The sequence below is a fragment of the Xiphias gladius genome, chromosome 3, assembly GCF_016859285.1.
Source record: "Xiphias gladius isolate SHS-SW01 ecotype Sanya breed wild chromosome 3, ASM1685928v1, whole genome shotgun sequence".
Lineage (NCBI taxonomy): Eukaryota > Metazoa > Chordata > Actinopteri > Istiophoriformes > Xiphiidae > Xiphias > Xiphias gladius.
The window spans coordinates 9,769,310-9,788,117 of NC_053402.1; the positions used below are offsets into that span (position 1 = coordinate 9,769,310).

The 18,808-nt window shown below is 40.1% G+C and overlaps 1 protein-coding gene across 1 annotated transcript in view; it reads right to left on the reverse strand.

Annotated features, from left to right (window-relative positions):
* prkcbb (protein kinase C, beta b) overlaps window positions 1–18,808 on the reverse strand; it is an 83,518-nt gene that overhangs the window by 63,018 nt on the left and 1,692 nt on the right. Inside the window, exon 2 of the mRNA XM_040123721.1 lies at window positions 18,537–18,568. Within this exon, the coding sequence (XP_039979655.1) occupies window positions 18,537–18,568 (32 nt within the window). The remainder of the gene's footprint in view (window positions 1–18,536; window positions 18,569–18,808) is intronic.

Here is an 18,808-nt window from a genome sequence, read left to right on the forward strand (position 1 = left end):
CTGGTTAGGAATGGATGGCAGGTGGGTCGGGAGCTTATTTGTCCATGCCCTTACAAGCTTCATCTTGTTGCATACCTGGTGCTGCCTGGTGGGCCAGGCTTGGTAAATGAATGAATTTTCTGTACCTTTAGCACAGTAGTTGGACCACTCCACATGTCCTCCAACTGACCCCTTTGCAGTGAAGTTCGGCTTCGCTGCTCCGGAAATTGAGGGTAGACAGGTGGGGTCCATATTAACCTTGCTGAGCTGCAGGCTTTTGCGCTCCTGGTACCGTTTCATAAAACGGGTTTGGTCAGTGGTACATCTTGGCAAAGGCTCACCAGTGTTTTTGGCAGAGCAGTCGGGCTCCTCCCCATTTACAAACAAACCATGCCCTGTTGTGCTTGCAGCTAAAAGATGTGAACCATTTCGGGAATCCTCTGCTGCCTTGTGAAGTTCACACTGCCTCTCAGCAGCCTGCTCTGCATTCTTCACTGCAGCGTCATGTTCCTGCCTTTTCAGCTGCTCAGCACAGGCACGTTTATTGGCCATCAGGGCAACATTGGAGTATCGACACTTGATGTTATTTTCTCTGGTTTTTTGAGCCTTTCGTTTTCGTTCTTCTAGAAACAACCTGTCAGATACTTTCTTGGCCTGAAACCACTCCAGGTTGCTCTTCTTCTCTGCCTTCAACTTCTGCTCATTCTCCTGTATCTTTGCCTCTCTGTGAGAAGAAATAGACTTGAGCATGGCATCCCTTTTCTCCTTTTCCCTCTGCTGGTCTGCCACTTTAGTAACTTGCTCAGCCACTTCTTTAGAAAATGTTGGGTCCTCTCTCAGTACTCCAGCGGCGGCCTGCTTCTTCAGTCTGTCTGCCAATTTTACCGTTGCAATTTCTATTGGTATCTGGCGCTTTCTGAACTTTTCTGCTTGGTAATCTTTTCTTTGCTGCAGCTTTTCTTCTATGTCACACTGAACACGTTTTCTTTCTTTCTCCAACATATTCTGTTCCTGTGCCTCCCTTTCTTTGTGAAGGTTTCTACTGGAGATATCCTCCAGTCGAGATTTCAGATAGCTTTTCTTTGACTCGGCTTTTTGCTCAGCCTGATTTCTTTGCCCCTGTGCGTGCAACTCATCAAAGTACCTGAGTTTATCTCTCTCTTCCTTCTCTTGCTCTCTCTCTCTCTCTCTCAACTGCTTCAGCTCCTTTATTTGCTCAGTCTGGTAATGAGCCACAGACTGGTTGGACAGCTGTCGCTGTTGAGCTTTCTCCTGCTCTTGTCTCAGAGCTTCTCCATGTCTACACCTCATCTCCTCTTCAGACTTTCTTTTTCGTTGTTTAGCAAGTCTCTGTTGCTCTTGATGAAATTCAATCAGTGCCTCATTCTCCTTCTGCACATGTGTCATCTGGACTGCACGGTTGAATTGTCTGACACGGGCAATCTGGTGAAATCGCTTACTGTTGGCTTTGTCAATTGTTTGCTTCAAGTCCTGCTTCTTAAATTCTGCCTCCTCTGCAGCAAGCATATTCAGATATTCCTCCCTTGCCTGCTTCTTTAATTTTCTTGCTTCAAGCAGCTTCCCCTGGGCATTCAGGGATTTCTTCACTATGGAAGACTGATACAGAATATTGCTCTCTATCACTTCCAGCCTGGTGTACACTTTGGCCTCGGGCTGGTTTAATACAGACTGGATTCTTACCCAGTCAGCCCTAGACAAATCGGTTTCTTGTGGCGGATCCATTTCGACCTGAATAATCTTATCTGTGTTGTAATGTGTTGTGCTACGTTGGGTTGAGTGTTTAGTGATTGCTATAGTGCTTAACCCTGGTTGTTAGCACAGGCTACCTGGTGACATCATACCATGTGATGTCACTAGCCTTTGATGTCTAATAGTGCAGTCAAGCTGATGCATGATGATGTCACTGATGACATCTTCACAGGGTTGTGTCTCCAATCAAATGAAAACATGGTTACCATGGTAACAGGAAGTGCAGTTTACAGTTTAAAATAAATGGAGGGATTTCTGTCTGTTGAATTTCTCGAAAACTGCTCATCCAATACTTCCGCAGTTGAGAGTGCACGTCCTGGGGTCCTCAGCAATACAACCGCAGAGTTTGAAGTCGATCGGACGAGCAGTTGTCGAGAAAAATCTAAATACAGAGACAGACAGAGATTACTCCATTTATAGTTAGATTAAAACACATCGAGGATGAATTATAAGAACTGGATACTGGACCTCAAAGATGGCGAATGGAAATTGCTCGCCTGGCACATGAGCCAAAGAGTTCATGTGCTCTTTAGGCTTCCGGTGATTTTTTCATTGCGATACAGTGAGTGTCCACTAGTACAAATTGGCTGAAAGGCAAATTGGAGTAGCAGTGCCACATCCAGCTCTCTTCATCCATGACTCATACACAAACATTCTAAAAGCAGTTTATGAATCCCTTTGCTTAGCCCCACACCCCCCTCTTTTTACTTTTGCTACGTGTGTCAGGCTTTTTTTAAATGTTGATTGTCTTCCCTATAGTAATGACTTTAGACAAGACATCTTGTAAAGACAATGGCACGCCTCATTTATAGACTTTACAACGAGCGGACTTCTAGACAGGCGGAAGTCATTAGTGACAGAAGCAATCCGCTGGACAGATACAACCATGAGGAGCTGATTAAGAGGTTTTTTTTCTCTGTAGGAAAGATCTCTTTGAACATATTGAAGAGCTGTCACCAGACTTGCAGTTTGTATCAGACCACAATGCAGCCTCGTCACCCGCTTTGCACCTCCGAATTGCACTGCGTTTTTACACAGACGATGCCTTTCAAAGCAGTGACATGATTGGCCTCCACAAGACCACCGCCTGATGTCACGGCACTAAGGCGGCACATTCCACGGTATGTTTACCTCCTCACTGAAGCGGAGTTAGCAGTGATGAAGCAGTGATTCTCCAGACCTCCGGCATTCCAGGCATCGTGGGCTGCATCAATGAGACTCATGTCCGGATGCAGGCACCATCTGATAATGAGTATCTTTGTCAACTGCAAGGGATACCATCCCATCAATGCTTGCAACGCCAATTATAACATCTTTAATTTGCTGACAAGATGGCCTGGATTTACCCATGACAAATGCATCCACAGGTGTAGTACGTTGTACCAGGACTTCGAAGCTAGAAGAGTAAATGGGCTGCCTCTTGGCAACAGTAGCTACCCACTGAAACGCTGGCGGATGACACCAATGATGGCTCTGAGGACTGAGCAAGAACTGCGGTATAACACCAGCCATGCTGCCACTAGCTCACATGGTCAAAATTGCATCAGTGTCCTCAAGCACTGGTTAGGTACAAAATGCTCATAGGCTTATCTCAGAAAAAAAATAAATCCTTTTTCACAAAAATTAAAATTAACCTGTTTCTTCCATCACTACCTCTTATACTTAAATAATTACCTTTATGTTGTCTTTATTCTGAATTATTAATTTTGTGCCAAAAATTGTCAGCAAATTTAAGATAAATAGCTGAACAAATGTGTGCTTTGTGCAGTGATCATGTGTCAGCACCATGAGGCATAGGACAGAGAGGCTAAATCCAAATATCTCGACTTCACCGCACTAGCAGATTCGTGGACTTAAAATGAGCATTCCCGGTAAGTCCGTGAGTGCTCTACAATTCATCAAGTCCACAAGGAACCTCAAGCGGACTTTCTGTGGTCTTTCAGAAAGTCTGCACAGGGTGCGGACTTGTGACAATAAAATATATAAAGAAATAAATAAATGAATAAATAAATAAATAAAATTGACCATATTTATTTTTTAAGACTTTTGTTTTTTCATTTTTGATGTATAAATTTATTGATGTCGTAAGGCTTCATCTTGCACATAAAGCACATGAATAGGCTGAATAATTTAGATTTCTTATCATCTGTGAAACCAAACCGGCAAAGGTTGGTTTTGTCCATTTATGCTGTGTGGATCCTCATGTCAGGGCTGATATAATATTGTGTTTCGCAGCTCATATAAAGGGAGTATTTTACTGCACTTTCTCACCATATCAGCACACCTGCTCATATCATGTATAAGTTGCCGATAATAGTACCATTCAGAGCCCTTCAGAAAGACATGTTGAAATGAGTTACATGGTCACAAATTTAAGATCATCTCCATGGAAACACCTGAGGTGTTTAAGTCCCGTTTCATAGCAGATTACACCCGCTCGCAGTCCATCATCCTTGCAGACTTGCAGACTGTGATCATGGTGAAGGCGTCATTGTATATATGACAAAAGTATGCGAGGGCTCAAACTGGAGGGTGCAAATTTGGATTCAGCCAGACAGAGACAGAAAATTATGCTATCCATGGTGCTGACACCATGGATAGTGACAGATCACCACACAAAGCAGAGCTGACCAAGATATGTGCCCATTTTTCATTCCCTTTTTTTCTTTTATATCATTGCCTCATGATAATTGTTAATATGAAAGAGACAACAATAAAGAAAATTAAACAAAATAAACAAGTAAGTAAACAAAATATTTAGGCTTGGCAGTACCCTAATCAGCAGCTATGTTATCTAGGTTTTACTGGCTTCACGGGGTGATGCAGATGAACTGAGTCTGTAGCGTATTAGCAGCATGCACTGTCCTCCACAACCTCTGCGTCACCAAGAGAATCCCCCTCCCCAAGCAACAACATTAGCCGGTACAGGAGGAAGATGTGTACCCTGTGGTCCCTGCAGTGCATGAGGATGTCGGTGGACTAGTGGCCCATGCACACATTGTTAATGCTTTTTGAGTTAGCAATTATTAAACTAACTAATTAAATAAATGGGTAGTTTATTTGAAATACACAGCATCACAATTCATAGAAACATTACTGTGGCTGTTACTGCTCTTGTTACTTGTATGAAAGACATCCATCTTCTGACTCTCTTCCAACGGTTGGTCAGTTCAACCACTTTCCACGCCAACCAAACCAGTGAATGCCGGTGAATCCTCTCCACACACATCAACAATTTTGTCACTGTATATTAACATTTTTCGGGGAAGGACCCCCGCCAGTTTGATGGAGACTGCCTAAATCAGAAACAACATTAATTGCTTCCAAAATCTCTTTCAAAGTTGACTGCTGCTTCTTATTAGTTACCAAATGGGACTGCTTGGGAGTCTATATTCCTGTGTTGACTGTAAAGCTCAATTGATTTTCTGATCAAAATGTCAGTGAAATTTCCCTTTTTCTTCCTCCATAGGTTACACAAAATCAGAAATGAAAAGAAAGCGGAGATTAAATGATAAAAATTAACAAGACCTCCGAGATTGTCACCAATGTCTCCTAGTAACGTACGCTGCTAGGCAATATCCATAGACAACGCATCACTAAGACAGGGCACAGTTAAGGCTAGGCTTAATTTAGCAGTTAGGACCAGGCTTAGTAAAGGTCAGTTGCACCAACTGGCCCCTACAGATCTTTTATCACTCTGTAGTGGGAAGTGCTCCGTTCTTTGCGGTGGTGAGCTGGGGTGGTGGCATAAGTTCTTGAAGGTCAGCAAAGCTGTTAAGGAAGGCCAGCTTGGTGATCAGGTTGGAAATGGACAGTGTGGAGGCAGTGGTGGACGAGGAACAAAATCAAACCCACCTTGAATAACCCTTCTGACCCTCTCTACAGTGAGTTGTGGCAGATTGGCAGCTCATTCAGCCACTGGATCATCTCAGCCCGGTGTAAAACACAGATGGATGGACAGATGAATGGATGGACAACCCGAAAACATAATGCCTCTAGCCACGGCTGTCACCGGCGTGTAGGCATAAAAACATTAACAGATACCGCAAGAGCTTATGTGTGTTTGTGTGTGTGGGTGTGTGTCTGTTTGCTTGAGGGCAAGGCAGGACATAGTTTACAACAACTGGCTCAATGCTTGGCAACAGACCAGTGCTGCCTGGCTGCCTGTTATCCTCTTTATATGTGCAGACACACAAACAAACACATACAAAAAACAAACATATTTTGACAGTAAAGAAATTTCGTGATCATGACAGCAAAGACCACAGACAGACACCTCAATGGTAGACACTTGAATATCTCTGGATCTGTCAGTCTCTGTCTTTCTTTTAAATTTAAATGTGCATTAATGGTGTGTAAGGAAATGCACTATTATGGTTATGGAGGGTGTTTATATTCATCTACGAAGAAGAAATTAAAACAAAATGAAGTCAAACTGCAGATACCATAGGTTGAAGATATTGAACCAATACACTCTCTCATACTCACTTTACTGATAGAGCAGATAAAGTCACACACTCAATATTCTATTCGTAAACTTACAAAGAGATGGATAGGGAACAATAAAAGGAAGCTAATGGGGAGTGACTTTGATAGAGACAGACTGCAGGAGGTAAAGAGAAGAGAGAAAGAGAAGAGGAAGAGAGATGACAGAGAAAAAGCAAGAGATGTGCTGGAGAACAACACAAAAGGAAAATATTAAATAAAATAAGTCAAAAAGATGGAGGAAGAGACAGAAAAAGAGGTCTGGAATCACTACATCCTTTCAGCCCTTGTCCCTGTTGCTAGGTTACTATCGTTAGATGAATGGGTTAAATGATCTCAGGAGCAACAATGACATAGTTAGCTGGTCTCCATCAGACAACATTCACACACACAATCACACTTAGACAAATACACAGAAATGGAGCAACTTTAAAAACTCTGTTTGCCACTTTGAGAGATGCTTGTAGGTTAAAAACATCAATAAACTACTGAAAAACACTATAAATTGCCATAAACGTGCAGTTAATAGGACATTTTCAGAACCTTGACAAACAAACAAACCCTTAAATAAAATTTGTTAAACTTTAAACACCAGATTTGTTCCAGGTTTTGAATGAGTAACAATACCTAAACAAGTACTATGAGGTTAAGGACTATGGTGTGTTGCTAATTGTTGTACAGATCGAATACAACATTTACACCAAGACTTTGCTCCTATAAAAAAAACCCAGTGCTTGTCTGTGCAAGCAGATTTTTAAAGCAAAAAGTTTTATGATGGCACCAAATGAGGAAGTTAAATGACATAGCATAAAGAGTCCTTGTTAGGAGAGGTTGAGGTGGATGGATGAGTCCACAAAACACAGATCTTTCACATTGGTCGCTGCTGATCACTGTCAATAGTCAATATTTCTTTTATCCATGACCATTCCACATCCTCAACTCTTTATTATAACCATGATGCCAAACTCCTCTAACCTTAATGAAGTACTTATTTTAACCAAAACCATGATCTTTTTCTAAACCTAAGCAAGTATTTTTTTTGTGCCTAAACCTAACCAAACTGTGACTGTTCCAAAACATTAACCACATTTATTATTGCTACAGAATTTACATGTTTATATATACAGGTATGCCTGCCGTTGTTTCACTCCTTCGAGTCATATTATTGTTACAATGATGACCAAGGTCCGGTAAGGGCGCTGCTAGTACACTCCTCTCGTTCATTTCTGAGGGTAGGGACGAGCGAACTATATGGTTGTTAAAGTTGTTAAAGCTTTTTTTCATAAAAAGCAAATCCAGCAGATGCCTTTGTAAAGAGGGAGAGCAGCACCTTGAGAACCATGTGTGAAACCCACACTGTGACTGTGTGACTGTGTGAATCCAAAATCGTTTTGGCTTACACATTTACTGTTACACAATGTAGACTCTGAAATTTTGCCCATCCAGAAACTAGCGACCTGTCCTAGAAATTATTTTTGTAGTTTTTTAGTCAGTTTTGAGCCTAAATCATCACACGACTGCAGCCACTTCAAAGAACACTTTCAAATCCACAGCAGTACTACAGCATCTCTGCTATTAGTAATCCAGGTGGGCCATCCCACCTACACACCATGATTCACATTTTAGACATTTAGCTCATTTCATCATCAACACCAATTTGCCCTAAGTGCAATGGATCGGGTTCAATTCCTAGATACACTTCACTACAAACAACAAGACCAGTGCAAAGGTCCTTTGAAAGTGATCATGTAGGAGACAGGTACTGTGAAAGTGATCAATTAAGGAAAGAACTGAGAATAGATTTACACAAACCTGGTGCCTTTACTGCAGGATTTTTTATTTAGGTAATGGCACGCAAAAAATGCTGAAACAGTATCACAAAAATAATCCCAAGATACAAGGTGATGGTGCAGCATGAATTTCTTAAAAGGAGTTGAACCAAATGAAGAGGCAGCTTATCTCAACAAGGCCATCTCAGCTGGCTATTTCTGACCACAAGTAATAATTTACTTAGCTCATAGGTGCTTTACATAGCAGTTTAAAAAATAATATTTAACTGTAAACATGAGTTAGTTAAAATTTACTACTTTTCAGAAGGACCTATATGACTGTTCCCAAGATGACTCATATGAGTATTTTCTGATCTGCCATCCCTCTGATTAGGGTGTAGTTACAGTATGTTTAGGCAACTAAAACTACTTGGTTACAGTCAGGGAGTTTACCCAATAAGATAAAAGAAACCAACAAAGAAAGACATATACGAGACATTAACAGTGGTCTCCTGTGTTGGAGTCACACTTTTGTACACCCAACCATGCACCACTACCTCCTCCCTAACAGACTTCGCCTTGGTATTATGTCATGATGCTGCTTCTGTCTTCTCAACCTTGTGCAAGATTGCTAGAGGTCACTACTCAGCCTCCAATTGCTATGGGCTGAGTCTGTAATGAACAGAGAAAGAACTGAGTATGTTCTTCCATCATTAGATTAACATCTACATTTGATCCAACAATTTGGTTTATTACTAAATACCTGCAAAACCTATGATGTTAATAATATGACGCCTCAGCTGTACAATGGGCTTTGTGCTGATGTTAGCATGCTAACACGCTAAACTCAGATGTAGACTCTGTCTTGTTTTTAAGCTAAAAAATGTAACAGATCATGTGACATATTCGTGATAATATCTTCCCTTCAAACAGGCTAAGTGATAATTCACTTTTTGCTTATTTTGTCAACGCGAGGATGAAGAATCTAAATTTAGTTACTGGTAGCGGGTTTTTCAATCTTTTTCTGTGTGTGTGTGTGTGTGTAAGCTGTGATATCAAAAAAGCTTGACCCACATTGGCTGTCTTATCTGTCCCAATATGTCTCCAAGGTGTCCCCATGGCAACGGGTGTACTATTGCCAAAAATGTCAGCATCAAGGACAACCAAGCCCTGAAGGGCAATATCAGTAAATTTGTAACTGAAAGGGAGTACAAGCACACTCACACCCAAACAAACACACTCTCAATGATCAGTCTTTGGATGTGTGAAAGTAGATCAGAGCAAAGGGAGCTGGCCTTCACTGACGAGTAAAATTAGACTTTTTTGTGTGTGTGTGTGTGTGTGTGTGTGTGTGTGTGTGTGTGTGTGTGTGTGTGTGTGTGTGTGTGTGTGTGTGAGACACACACAAACACACACCTGTGGAATAACAAACACACACACAGACGCATCAGATAGCAACCACTGATGACAGACAGTAATGGTGAGAACTCTTGTTTTAAGCTCGGCTGCTTTACATTCTTTCTGTATAAGTATACTAAACAAGGCATAGACACATATGGATGAAGTCTCATATTAGACATATTCTCAAACATGTTCAAACTCCGACAGATGTGTACACACAAAGAAACATGACGGCTTTTTAACACCCTCCACATTAAACTGGGAAGAGGAAGCAGTTGGGGGAAGAAACACACTGGGGGTGTTACTGTAGAATGACTGTCAGAAAAACTATGACTATAAACAAAGCCATAACAGAGTATCAGTTTACATGTATGTTTACTAAAAGCTGAAAATCAGATAAAAACTTGAGAGCAACCCGTTTAATCTTGCATCCATATTCCTTTGTATTAGTGCATTACCTCCTGCCTACTATATAAATGAAATAATTTATTTGTTTCTCTTGTTTATTTGTTTGTTGCATTTACACATGCAATTATTTAAACTCTGTTTGGTTGCACTGCTTAATTCTGTGTTAATGAATTAAGTTTGGGCTGTTGTACCTGCATCACATTTACATTAATGTTGTATAGAATCAGCTAATACTCTAACCTGGAGCTTCAAATGGGTGCAGCAGTACAACAAAATACAAAACTTAATTTAATAAAACCTACGCAGCAGCATTTTCTCCAATTGTAATAATCGGAGTGAGCTTTCCTACCTTAAATATATGATTCATATAATGTTGTGTGCCATGAGCACAAGCTGTTTAGGATGCAAGTTTGTTGTGTCTGAAAAGCACCAGGGGACTGAGGGAAAAATCAATACACTATAATGCTGCAATATTTTTGGCTCTATCAATAAGCTGACCGGGGCTCCCTATCAGTGTTGTTATTGCCCTACAGTAGCATGGCATGAAAGACTACACAGTGGTGTTATATAACATGAACTCTTGGAAAGTGCTGAAAATGAAGTGTTTGACAAGCTGTTTGGATGTGGTCACTTTCTTTACTGACAATAATCTGGAGACTGACTGTTTTTTCTTCCACAGTAAGGATTTGCATGATACACATTTTTAAAGCCAACACTGATACTGGTGTTTTTAGCAATGCTAGCGTCATGGATCCAGATATGGCAATGTCTGTCTGTCAGTCTGTCAGCCCGAACTATTACTTTGGTCCAGACTGAAATATCTCAACAACTATAGAAGGGATTGCCATGAAATTTTTTACAGACATTTATAAACTGTAATCATGTTGTTTATCCTCTGACCTTTCCTCGTAACCCATCAATTCAATTTGTCCAATATTTTGTTTTATGACCAAATACCTACAAAACTAATGACATTCACATCTGTCTCTGTTATAATTAGTGTTTGGTACCAATAATTAGCAGGTTAACATACAAGAGTAAGATGGTGAAATACTATGCCTGCTAAGCATCAGTATGTTAGCATGTCATTGTGAGCATGTTAGCTTAAGAGCTGCTGTGCCCAAGTACAGCCTCACAGAACCACTAGCATGACTGTAGACTTGTTTAACTTAAATTTCCTCAAAAACATTACTCTTTTCTTAAGAACACTATATCACAGCTATGATGTCTCCTTCTGATCGACAACTGAGCCTTATGAAACAAATGTGAAATGCACAGATTGCTCTTTTGCTTGCAGAAAAAGGCTTCCAGAAATATGGAGTAATTTTAATTCTTTGTAGTGTGCAGCAAGCCTCCTCTTCCATTTGAAAAGAACATTTATCTTATCAAATACTCTTCAACATAGAAATAGACAATCTAAGGACATGTTTTCAGTGCCAGTTTTACAAAATGATTTCACATGACTGTTATAAACCATCATTATGGTGAGATTAATGACACTGGCCACCCAGATGTCTCATATGGACAGAAGATGTCTGATTTAACAAGAAAATGACACAAGTTTTACCATAAGACATCATAACTGGGATCCATTACAAAATATAACTCAAAGGTGCCACCCAAATTCACATAATAAAATCGTGGCTGGCACAAACATGAGATATATAAGAGTATTAGCTGACTTACTATAGCAAAGATGCCAAATGATGAACTTAGGTAAACTGTTTCTAAATTGGAATTGAAATCTCCTTAATAAATCTCAGTAATACATATTTTTTGATTGATTTTTTGATTAAGACTACACGACTAACAACACTAAAAATAAAACAAAGAAGGAAAAAAATAAAATAAAATTTTCCCAAATTTTTATTTTTGTTACAATAGGTTTCCAATTATTCAAATGGTAGATCTCTGATGCAGTACTATATATTTATTTCACATAAAAAGAGAAAGCGGAATATTTTAAATTATTTCAAAGCTACAGGACTCAGAACCCCATAGTTTCACGTCATTTTTCTCTGATCAATGCTGTCTGTTATCTCAATAAACACCTCTGTCTGCCTCTGTCACTTTTCAATCCTTGCTTTTTTTCCTGGTGCTTTCCAATGTTCTCCCTTCACACCTACACACTCAGCCCTCCCTCCTCTTACATCCCCCACTCCAGTCCCCTCTCCATCTATCCATCCATCCATCCCATTTGGTGGTACTCTCAGTGGAACACTTAGGCTATTTATAAAAGCATCAAAGCCCACAATTTCCAACACACAGCCTATAGAGAGAAAGAGGGGCAGATAGAGAGAGATGGAAGGAGAAGTGGAAGAACGGTTGTAGGAGGAGAGAGGGGGAACCAAGAGGCGCAAGGACAGAGAGAAACAGATGGAGAAATATGGAGATAGAGAAGGAGTAATGGTAAGAAGGGGGCATAATTGGCAGAGATAGGGAAAAGAAAGCTGGAGAGCGAGAGGGAAGAGAACAGAAAGATGGAAAAGGGAAGAAAGTGAAAAACAGAAATAGCGTAGGATAGAAAGGAGAGAGTGGTAGGTCACAAGGAATCGGGGAAACAGAACACAGAGGAGGTGGAAAAACAAATAACTGGATGACAGAGTCAGATACGTTTTTTACCATTTTCTTTGCTTCAGGATCTCAATCATACACCTCAATATCAACTTCGTGTGTGCATTCATTTGTATGATCTGTGTGTGTGTTTGCATGCATGCGTGCATGTGTGTTTTTGTGTGTGTAGGAGGCAGGTTTTGGATCCGGAGACCTCCCACCCACACAGGTTGAAAGCACCTAAGCTGCGTTCGGCACCGCCAACAGACACCAGTGTGCAAATGTTCACTAACTTATATGAACCTGAATGTGCTCATGAAAAGGCAGAAAACATATTACATGAATCCAGAGGACTCGTGGGGACCATGCCCAACTGCAGCTGATGGTTGCTGGTGAAAGAGATACCCGATTAAACCCAAACACAGAAGACGATCAGTCAAAGGGAAGATAAATATTGCTTTTTATACATTTATCCTTTGGAAGAATACTAATAGCTGCAGCAAACGACACCTTTATGTCTTGTTTTAGGTGCAATCAACACTCTGTGCCTACATTATTTTATCTCTCCCACTATCTCTAGCATATTTTTTACCTCTTCTTCTCTGTCCATTATCTCCTCTGCCTGGCAGAAAAATCTCACCCACCACCTCTCTCTGCTGGATTGTCATTTCTGCATACCCTTCTCACTCATTTTCAACCATCTTCCTTGTTTACTTTAATTTAGTTTTTACAATATACAGAATTTAACTGAACAGGCCACTCGATTTTTGTGCAATCCTCTTGATCCAGAACATGATCAAATTCTTTTAAATTATACAGAAGGCAAAAAATGCACTGTGATTTGTCTTGAGGGGATCATCAGCAACAGCACAACATGTTACAGTGTGCATAATACCTCATGTAAAAGGATTATATTTAGGATGCTGAACAGAATGGTGAATTGAATACATTATGGAGAACTTATTGTAGCATGAATCTCCTATTTCTGCCCTAATCTGTCCTTCCTCAATATTCAACAGTTCTTCTTTTTTCAAACTTTGCCTCATCTCTCTTCTGTTTTCTATGTTGGCTATATGTTTTATATTACATCATATTACATTACAAGACTGCAGAGAAAACAGCTTTTTTGATTTTGCCCCCAAAGACATGTAACATGTATTTTATCCATCGGTTTTTCCCTCTACTTGCTATGAGCTACTTTCATTGGAACTTTCAAGGAAATCACATTTAATCCCCCACCCCTTCCTATGTCCTTCCCACTCACTTTATCCCCCTTTTGTCTCTCCCTCTTTCCTCTATGAATTCCACCCCCACTTTTCTATCCTCATCTGCCTCCTCCTGCCTTCTCATCTCTCATCTCACCCTCCTTTGTTTCCATCTTTTCTCCTACTGATTCTCCCTCTTTCCCTCCTTCTTCCCCTATTTGCAATGTTTCTTACATTTCCTCTCACTCCCCACCCCCAAGCTCTCTAAAGGGATAATTTGTCCATTAAGTCTGTGAGGAGACGCTGGAGGACACTTAACAGCATGTTACATGCTGAAACCCAACTCATCATTAACACACTCATTTAGGGACTCGCGCATAAGCACACACAAAAGTAATCACATGGAAGCAGTAGAGCACACACAGTTCAGCACAAGCAGCCATTAAGGAAATAAGTGCTCACCAGGTCATTAAATGGAACATGGATCACGTGCGCACACGTGCACAAACTCCCAACATGAAGAAGCATGAAATGTGCTCAAAACTCAAACACACACACACACACACACACACACACACACACACACCTCAGAAATACCGCATCACATAATACAAGCCCCTACCACCCTTTGAGTCCTACATTCATTTTAGCGTATGGAAAACTAAACATCAGAATCCCACCGAGGTATAACAGTTTATTTACAGCAATAACAACACTGAGGCAATCAGCTGCTCTGACCAATAATTCTGTATATGGAGTTACACAGTATGCAAAACTCAGCTAGCTTCAAGGCCTGCATTTGCAGTAACAGATGACACAAACCACCATTCAACAGCTGGGTTTTACTTCCTTTTTTATTCATTTTTAGATGGAGATGTAAGTGACTGTGAGTAAAACTGTCATTTTCTGGGGGTTTTTCTGCTCGATAAAAATTACATTTTCTATTTTTAGTATCTAAGACTCACCTCCCATAAGCTTAAGAGGTGGCCATTTTAAGTCTTGTCTTTCATAAAGAACTGTGGCTGTAGTCAGCTCAAACATATTTCAGTTAGATTCAAACACACTGAGTATACAGATGGACAGCAGGGTAGTGGGCTATGCTGCGGAAGTGGTTTGAAAAGTTCCTGTGGATGTTTTGATGCCTTTTTTCTAAACATGAAAAACTTAACCTGCCAACCCAACAGCATGTTCTCTTAACAGCACATGGTGTGATGTGTAATGGAAAGTTAGACTACTGCTTAAATCAAACAAGACAGTTGAATGTCAAATATAAGTTATATATATCATATCAGCTGACTGTCAGTAAATCCAAACAAATCTGATCATGTCTGAAACACTGACAACACTACTGTGTACACAACATCCTTCTTGAGCATACATACTACAACAAACTAAAACTGACTGCCTGCGCTGCTTTCTGAAACCTGTTACAGCCTGCCGTTCGGGGTGCTGAGTTCTCCATCCAGCTCCAAGCACCAAGAGCAAAGATTAAGATTTTTTTTTAATTTTCTCTTCACTTGGTTTCCAAAAAGCAAAAAAATACTACATATATAATTTAATTACCACAACCAAATGTAACTTCCCTTTTTCACTCATACTGAAGCAGAATGAAAACCAAGAGAAACAGATGGCACAGTGTGGAGCATGACTTTGTTGAACATACCAGCCCTACAGCAGCAATAAAGAAGCAGTTATTTTAATGAACCAGATTCATGAAATTGCAGTCAGCCCTGCACGTCATTTATAGACAGTCACAATATGATCATTATGACCACCTCCATCATGTGGGAACTTGGGCCAACATTTGTGTCAGAATAGCTCAAGTACAATACATTTACAGTATAGTCATTCAGTTGGCATAATAAGTGAGCTGCAGTATGACAAGATACTAAAATAATTTTCCTCTTCTGGATCACCAACAGTTAAAGCAACCAAAACTTCGGGGTCAATAGTCAGAGGTACAGAACTCTATGATACTAGAATCATTAGGTAAGGAGAAGTTACAGTAAACACAGTTTGAAGATAAGATCCCTGCAGTGTGATCAGTCAAACACAACAAGAAGGACAAGCTCTAATTCAGGTAATGAGCGTACAATCAATCCACAGAGACCACGTTAGACAGTAATGGCACTGATTTGTCCATTCAGGTCTCAAATTGCTGATAAACTCAGAGACAGAAGAGTTATAGGACAACCTGCCAAGTCTTTTTGATAGTCTGACCTTTCATTGAAAGGCATGTAAACATGCTGACCATAAACAATTTTTCTTACATTCTGTTTGGTAGATTCATACGGTAAAGTCAAAAACGAACTAAAAACTCTACTCAGAAAAACTGCACCCATGCATAAATCCATGAAATCATACAGAAGAGTAAATCATGCTGCATACACACAAACACCCTCCATTTACTTCTGTGAGAGCTATGCGACTACCAAAAAACACAACCACGTAAAGCAGAGAGGCAAAGCACACCAAAACACTGATCTCTCACTTCACTCCAAGTGTGTGTGTGTGTGTGTGCGTGTGAGTGTGTGTGTGTGCGAGACCTTGCAGACGAATTCCCTTTCTCCCTGAGCTCTAGAAAAGCGATACCCTCCTCCAGACGGACAAATGGGTCAAAGAGCATCTCAGGACATACACACAAACACGAACACCTGATGGAAGAAGGTAAGTGCAAACTGTTGCCAAGTGCTAAGTCACACTCATTCACACACGCGTACAAGCTCAAACATGCATATTAAAGTTATTTTGGGTACCGGCTGGTTGTAAATCTAAAATTTTATATGAAAAAAAACACTTTTTTTGTCCTCCCCCAAGTGCCCTCTACCAGCCTTGGTATCAGAGTGTATAGGTGCCCCCCACACCTATAATGCAACCCTTGTTCTCCAGAGGCATCAGGGTCCCTACGGTGCTGCAGATGAACCCCCTAAAGGACACTATTGATCCATTACATATCCACATAGGCTAATTACCAGCTAACCCACTGCTGTTTTTAGCAGCTCTTCTTCCATGCTTCAGCAAATAGACAGTTACATCTGAATGTTTCACTGTTGCTAGGAGACATGAAAATTCTTGGACTCACCTAGTTTGCTGTTAATACAAGTGTAAAAAACACAGAAATTACAGCTAATTTTTTTTAAAAAGCACAAAAGCACCTTCACATTTTTGTAAGCAAATATGTTTCTCTGATGGTTTATGTCATTTCCTCTGGCAAAGAAGATGCTGAATATGTTTCTACTGTACAAAGATGATGGACAGTACAGTACAGAGGGAGAAGAGAGCAAAGAAAGGCAAATTACCAAACTGGGTCTGGATCCTTTCCCTACCTAACTTTGCATTTATTTAAAATGACCATCTCAAGGTTACACAACACAGAAAAACAGAACAAAAGTCTTTTAGATAATTAAATGATAATTAAATACTATAGTACTTATGAGTTTCATCCGTTTTTCTGTGACAAGACAAGCGAAAACCACAAAATCAGATGTTTTGCTATACTCTGTCATTGCAGGAAGTAAACACTATATTGCTGTTGATCAACTGATCCAAAATGAACAAACTTTAACCTCTAACTTTATCTTCCACTGGGGGTCCAAGCAGTTGAATTTTGAGCTTTGTGACAGAACATTTCTTCCTCACTTATCTTCTGAAGTTGTTATGTACTTTTTCACAGCAGATATTTTGACATGTGTATTCGCTACTATGACAAGTCCAAATGTCTAACACAAAAGGCCTCTCTTATTAACCATTTGACTTTAAAAAAAAACCAAAACATTTTGATGACACAGCTGGGAGTGTTTCATGCTCGGTCAATGAACAGACTGTGTAGGTGTAAAAATTGGGTATTTATTTATTTCCTGAGCCTTGGTCACCTTCCTACTATCCATCCCTAAATCTACACCTACATTATACCAAAGTCCTGCCTCCACTTCGAGACTTGCCTGAGCGCTATAATGTTTCCCACTGATCTTGAAAGAAAGCTGAAACATAGTATTGGGTTACTCTATTGGTAAGAAATTCTAAATCCACAGCTGTTTTTACCCAACAACTTCAACATACCTTTATCCTTAACAGAATAGAGAATATTTTTCTAGCATTTAACGTTAACCCATCCCTCATATATTGTAATATGTTAAAAAATACTATTATCCAATCTTTCTTTTCATCAGTATTTATTTTACTCCAATCTGGAGTGAGAGCTTCATGATGTTATTCTTTGTTCCCATCAAATCTAAGAGTCTGAAGACTATTTTAAACTGCTATGCTTTGAGTGAATTGCACATCTGGCAAGCTGACTTGCCTGTCAAGCTACTGATGTTCTGAGTCATGATTTGAACCTTGGAAACTGTGTTCATAAAAACCCATTAAAATAATAGCACTGAATAAACAGTGATATGCCCTTATTTTTTAAAAACTGCAGTCACTGCTAAAACAACTGAAGTTTAAAGTATGTTGTTGGTCATTTCTATGAAGATTCTCAGTCATCCAGATCATGGTTATCCAAGAAGAGTTAAGGGCAACTGGATTTGATTCTAGATACCTGAAGACATTTTACCTCACATCCAAGAGGCTTCTTTGGTTCTGAACTGAAGTCCAGTTACCCTCGATTCAACTCTTTTTGGATTGTCAGTCATGTGTTTTTGTGCTATATCTTTATGAACTGGGGACTTCTGAATCTGAAACAAGAGCTCAGAACCTCACCACTTGAGCACTCTGAAGAAAAGTAGAGAAGATGGAAGGAAGAAAGATAATTGGGTTAGAAAAAAAAAGAGGTAAGTAAAGCGGGAATTGAAAGTGAATTACAAAAGGTGAGGAAGACAGGAGAGTATACAAAGAGATAGGATTAGGGAGATGAAATAAAGTATAAAGTGGGAAATTAGTGTGTGTGTGTGTGTGTGTGTGTGTGTGTGTGTGTGTGTGTGTGTGTGTGTGTGTGTGTGTGCGCACGCGCGTTTAATGCACCTACCCTGACACTGAAATCCCTGCTTGCCAAAACCCCTGTGGAGAGAACATACACAAAAAACAGGTTGAACATTGTACAGGCAGAAACGTGTGTACACATGCACGCACACAAACACAGAAGAAGAATTCTGAAACCCCATCTCTTTGCCTCAAGACATTTGCATGGAGGCAAATGTCAAATACTGTTTGCCATTTTTGTGCAGCGCTAAAGCTTTTCACCCAAAGAGCACAAATTAGCACACGTCCACTGAGGTATGCAAGCAGTGAGGACATTCG